This window comes from Bactrocera tryoni, chromosome 4 (genome assembly GCF_016617805.1).
Source record: "Bactrocera tryoni isolate S06 chromosome 4, CSIRO_BtryS06_freeze2, whole genome shotgun sequence".
Taxonomy (NCBI): Eukaryota; Metazoa; Arthropoda; class Insecta; order Diptera; family Tephritidae; genus Bactrocera; species Bactrocera tryoni.
In genome coordinates this window covers 76,277,570-76,283,898 of record NC_052502.1, presented here as the reverse complement: position 1 = coordinate 76,283,898, position 6,329 = coordinate 76,277,570, and the positions used below count along the sequence as shown (strand labels likewise).

At 40.2% G+C, this 6,329-nt stretch overlaps 1 protein-coding gene across 1 annotated transcript; it reads right to left on the bottom strand.

Annotated features, from left to right (window-relative positions):
• On the bottom strand, positions 1 to 2,158 carry LOC120774324 (UDP-glycosyltransferase UGT5-like). Its single transcript, XM_040103867.1, has 2 exons — positions 1,437 to 2,158; positions 1 to 1,150 (listed from the first exon to the last, which is right to left on the bottom strand). The coding sequence occupies exons 1-2, from the start codon at positions 2,108 to 2,110 to the stop codon at positions 217 to 219; spliced, it is 1,608 nt and encodes a 535-aa protein (XP_039959801.1). The 5' UTR covers positions 2,111 to 2,158; the 3' UTR covers positions 1 to 216.
• Between the last annotated feature and the right edge of the window lie 4,171 nt (positions 2,159 to 6,329).

Genomic DNA, 6,329 nt, shown 5'->3' with positions numbered 1-6,329 from the left:
GTGAAGTGAAGCTTAAAGTCTCACCTTTCCAACACTATATGGTATGACACAATGATACCAATTACATTTAAGATATATGACTGCAACAACATACAAGTATGTTAACAAAATACGAAAATAGTTTTTCGACTACCCATACATATTTTTAGCGAAAACTTTAATATTGCTTTTCCATATTACATTCATTTATTTACTTCTTAAAATATTTCTGAACCCTTATTCTACTTTGGCACTTTTTTTTGCATTTCGCTTCGTTCCGTTCACGCCATTCTTTTTTATCAGACGCGCTAATAGCTTTGTGATGCAAAATCTCCACAGACTTATCAATAAACCCACCACAACCGCCACGATCGCCAACAACACACCTAACACATCCAACGACATAAGCTGCCAATGCGTCAAGTACACGGCCGGCGATTGTAAATGCTTGGCGCCTTTATGCCGCAGCACATAGTCCACCCACCAGACAACCGATTGACGCGGTGTCATGGGACGATCTCGATACACTTCCGAGAATTCGCGCACCGCTTTTCTGTACTTTGGATTGTTAATAACATCTTCGATCGCCTCACGTAAACTCTCTTCAGTCAAATCGGCATAAGGTACATAGGTACCGAAGCCTGCCTGTCGCACTTCCTCCATATTTGCGGGCTGATCGGAGAAGAGTGGTATGCCCACCATAGGTACGCCATTATACTCCGCCTCCACTACGCTGCCTTTGCCGCCATGCGTAATGAAAAGTTTGATATTTGGATGCGCGAGTACGTCGGTCTGTGGAAGCCAGCTTTTGAAGAGGATGTTCGACGCATTGCCTGGGTAGTCGGCGCCCCATTTCCATAGCACCTTGTAAGGTAAATTGGACAATACGTTGAATATTGTATGCACTGTGTCCGCCTTCAATGTGTTACCGCGTATAAGGCTGCCTAAACTGAAGTATATCACACCTTCTGGTGAGCCGTCTAGCAGTTCAGCGATATCGGAGGGTAAGGGATCAGGTTTCTCTTTGACTTGTATGCCACCAACTTCTATGAGACTCGGTACATGGGGTCGGACAGGGCCCTGTGCAAACCAATGATTGGCAAAAATCAAGGCGACATTGCGTCGTGCTTCTTCGAAACTGGGATAGCCGCTGTTGGCGGGGAAGTTATAACTAAAACAAATAAACAATAACAGTATTAGCTTATTTATAGCGCATAAGTTTTTTATCACATACATATTTAGGGGTTTCACATAGTCTCATAAAGTTATAAGTTATAACGATCCGAAAACATAGCGTTCAGAGTTGTATTTGCGTAAACTTATTTTAGTATGCAATCCAATAACAAATTTTTAAACTAGTGTAAAAATTATGATTTTACGATGCCTTATGACACGTTGTGAGTACCCCAATTGTGAAGTGAGTCTCGGCACTTACATATCTCTTGCGCTTAACTCACCTATAGTATTTCTGCGCTGTGCTTTTCATCAATGGTCCCATGTAATAGTATTCAAAAAGGTATATGAGATAATTTTCCAAACGTGCCCAGAAGTTCATGGGCTGCTTCAGACCACTGAACACGGTCGGCACATAGGCGTGTTCGCTGGGATTGCCGATCAGCTCGTTGAGGTAAAATATCGGTTGTACCATAAAAGTAAGAATCACTGGACACTTAAAGTGTGCACCAAGTCCTACATGAAAGTCATTGGCAAAATAGCCCACCAGCAGCAAGTCGAAGGAACCAGCACCGTGATCCTGCAAGAATTGTTGGATTTCCGGATGCCATAGTGTCCTATTGTGCATCTTTGAGACCTCTTTTAGCAACATCGGATAACGTTTATAGAACGACATCGGTTGGTTGACGAAATTTTTCAAGAAACTCGGCGGCAGCAATGGTGTATCGATATATATGTAATTGTATTTGGCCTTTGGATTAACGTTCGGTTTGGTCGCGATCACCGTTACATTGTGTCCGGCTTGCGCCAGCGTGTCAGCCACAGCACAGTGGATGATCAAATGGGAGTCACCGGGCGATGGGAAAAACCCTAGTATGCGAGCCGCATCCTGAGTTGGTATCAGATAAGTGATCGCAACGAAAACGAACACACCCACGTACGCGATCGGCCACTGCATAGCGTTTGAAATAAATATTAGAAGTTCTTGCTTATAGTTTAAGACGTAGCTGCGTCCGAAAACTGAGTAGGCTGAAGGTGTGTGCGCGGAATAAATAGCTTACGCTAGTCGGCCACGAGCGAAGGGGCGTCGTGTAGTGTGGTGAAATTCTCTTGTCAGCGCTCTTCTGTGTGTGTGCCTATTTCTTAAACTCTTTAACTGATTAGTTTATATACTCTGTGGCCAATTGAAGCATGAGACGTGCACTGAAAGAAAATAGCGAACTAGAAAATTATAAAATGTAGAAGATTGATATATCGGTACGTAGAGGCGCGTTGTTGTTCCGGTTGTGGTGTTAAAAGGCTATTCATTTTCATAATATCCAACTTCGCAGGGTTTGCAAACATGCTGTCAAGACAAATATCTATCTTTACTCATTCTCATCATCTTTAAAAAACGAATCTAAATATGTATTAATGCCATAACTAATATCTTTTAATGTGTTCGCCACTGTATATCTGAGAATATTGTATATCTCCGGTAGAAACAATTTGTGCTGAGTGTGATAATGACGAAGAATATATGCTGAATTCTCACTTGAAGTGGAAGATAAGAGCTTCAAGCTTTTCTCTTTTGTTTAGTTAATGACGGGATAGACCAGACTAGACATTTTTGAAAAAAAAAAAAAAAACAAAAAAAAACCATAGTAGTTCGAAACCTATCGGAAACGAAAAATAAAGCAACAAACATAAAATAAAAACTAATTTACGGACGATCTGCGGGTGCGGTTACATTTTTAAGGCTTAAGAATGGTTTGTTTCGATTTCCGACAAAACTACAAGTCCTATAGAAAAAGTTTACATGTCAATGTTGTAGGTAATGAAAGGGTCTATAACTTCTGTTTATAGACTTTTTTCACATTACGTCGAAATTTATTTGCAAAATTCAAAAAATCAAGTTTTTTCTTTTCTGAAATTTGGTTGAAACTTTGTTCTTTCTTATCTCCAAAACACCCTTCCTTATTTTTTGTTTAAAATATATTTTTCCTCTTATATTGACGTAATATCGAAAAAAACCCCAATTTCTAATCAAAAAATGTCAAGTCAAAACTTCAGTATAATTGCTGAAATCTCGACTGCCTTTTTTTAATACTGCTGCTACGAAATAAATAATAGATAGATGAATGAGTGGAGTATAATGAGTGCTTCCCAAAAACAGGTTTTTATTATCTTAGCAGATAACGGTTGTTTCATTATCAACACTTTACAAAGATATTGTTGCTATAAGAAGCGTTAGTGAAACACATACCCATACACATCCGATTATTTACTTATTTATCATTATCTTCTGAAGTATCTTATCACTTACGTGATTGTAAGGTGTTAGACGAATGTGCATAAACAACAATAACAATAAACATTTTATATAAGGGTGGGTAAATAAGCCAATGCTTTCGTGAAATTGTTCATTCTTTTTACGAGCGTAATTCGCTGTAGTAAAACTACAAACACATTCACAGATTTATGTACAAAAATTAATTATTTCAAACTTTGGGCCTAAGTTGTAGGATAATTAGCTAGTGTAGACAAAATGTTATACTGTATGTTCTTATCGATTAAGAAACTTCTTCTATATATATAAAAGCTTATACCTCGCGCAGATAGACTTTATAAGCTTTTTATATCTATAGAAACAATTTTGCAGTTAAATTTGAAGTTTAGCCGCCACTGTTAGTTACCTGATTCTATGAAGTAAAATTTAAGGCTTTCACATGATGCGTGCAGTCAATTAATTAGCCAATACAAAATTATTTAAAGCTTTTTTGAACAAAGAAATTAAAATTTTTTTTTGACATTTCCGATGTGTTTTATCATACTATGACTTTTTTTTCAAAAATTATCTACCTTTTATGTACTACTTCTTCTTCCTTATTGGCGTAGACACCGCTAACGCTGTTAACAGCGCGGCAGTCGTTTCTTCTTTTCGCTACGTGGCGCCAATTGGATATTCCAAGCGAAGCCAGGTCCTTCTTCACCTGGTCCTTCCAACGGAGTGGCGGTCTTCCTCTTCCTCTGCTTCCCCCGGCGGGTACAGCGTCGAATACTTTCAGAGCTGGAGTGTTTTCGTCCATTCGGACAACATGACCTAGCCAGCGTAGCCGCTGTCTTTTAATTCGCTGAACTATGTCAATGTTGTCATATATCTTATACAGCTCATCGTTCCATCGAATGCGATAGTCGCCGTGGCCAAGGCGCAAAGGACCATACATTTTCGCAGAACTTTTCTCTCGAAAACTCGCAACGTCGATTCATCAGTTGTTGTCATCGTCCAAGTCTCTGCACCATATGGCAGGACAGTACGGGAATTATGAGTGACTTATAGAGTTTGGTTTTTGTTTGTCGGGAGAGGACTTTACTTCTCAATTTCCTACTCTGTCCGAAGTAGCACCTGTTGGCAAGAGTTATCCTGCGTTGGATTTCCAGGCTGACATTATTGGTGGTGTTTACACTGGTTCCAAGATAGACGAAATTATCTACGACTTCAAAGATATGACTGTCAACAGTGACGTGAGAGCCAAGTCGCGAGTGCAACGGCTGTTTGTTTGATGACAGGAGATATTTCGTCTTGCCCTCGTTTTCTGCCAGACCCATTTGCTTTGCTTCCTTGTCTAGTCTGGAGAAAGCAGAACTAACGGCGCGGGTGTTGATGCCGATGATATCAATATCATCAGCATACACCAGCAGCTGTACACTCTTATAAAAGATTGTACCTGCTCGATTAAGTTCTGCAGCTCGAATTATTTTCTCCAGCAGCAGGTTGAAGAAGTCGCACGATAGGCAGTCGCCTTGTCTGAAACCTCGTTTAGTATCGAACGGCTCGGAGAGGTTCTTCCCGATCCTGACGGAGCTTTTGGTGTTGCTCAACGTCAGTTTACAAAGCCGTATTAGTTTTGCGAGGATACCAAATTCCGACATCGCGGCATAAAGGCCTCCTTTCACGGGTATTTTCCAAAATTTAGTGCATCGTGAATATCTGGTCGGTTGTTGATTTGCCAGGTCTAGAGCCACACTGATAAGGTCTAATGAGTTTGTTGGCGGTGGGCTTTAATCTTGCGCACAATACGCTCGATCTTTATGTACTACTACGAGCAACAAATAGTAAGACTTTGTTTTTAATTTTAAAATTCCTATTTTTTTCTTCAAAATCTATGTCGTCTCCCTCAAAGTAACGCCCTTGGGCCCCAATACATTTGTGCCAGCGTTTTTTCCAATCCACGAAACAGTCGTTAAAGTCAATTTCCGGAATAGCCTTCAATGCGAGTAGCGATTCACGTCTAATGTCTTCAAGTGACTCAAAACGGTGTCCCCGGAGCGGTCTGTGTTTGGTTAATAGCCAGAAGTTTCACGGAGCTAAATCAGGCGAATACGGTGATGTCGGGACGATATTGGTAGAAACGCGACAGTGCATTATCGGGATGTAAAAACCAGAGTTTTGGGCCCATAATTCCGACCTCTTTTTACGAATGACGCAAATGAGGCATAACCCTCAAATAGGATTCCTTGTTGACGTTTTGGCCGGTCGGAATTAGGAATGCACCACACCTCAATAATCAAAGATAGCTGTCAACATAACTTTGAGTTTTGACCTGCTTTGGCGTGGTATTTTCGTCCTCGGCTCAACTTTGGCTCGATATTCGGTCGATTGACTATCTGTTTCGGGCTCGTAAGCATAGATCTAAGGCTCATTGCCAGTAATAAATCGTTTCAGACATCCAGGTAGTCGGAAAGCATTGTTTGACAGACGTTAACGCGACGCTGTTTTTCGATTGTGCTTTCACTTCTATTAAGCCCATATTATTTTTCAAAATAGGGTTCTGTGATCCTTCCGATGTTCCAGCGATGCCAGTAAGATCTCTGACGTCTAGTCGTCGATTCTTAATCACCAAATCCTTTAGTTTATTGATGTGTTCATCATCAGTTGATGTTGATGGTCGTCCTGAATGTGGTTCGTCGTCAACACGTTCTCGACCTTCTGAATAATTTGTACCAACCAAAAACATTTGCTCGTGACAAACAATTATCACCTTTTCGAACTTTCTGAACATTTTCGGTATTTTAGCTTCGTTATAGGCGAAGTTATAGTTTTTGCTTCTTTTTTACGTCATTTGTTTACCTTGTAGAAATTATTTTCAAGCGAAATTTTAGTGTGTTTCGTGTAATTGTTTGTTTAGAAAATTTCC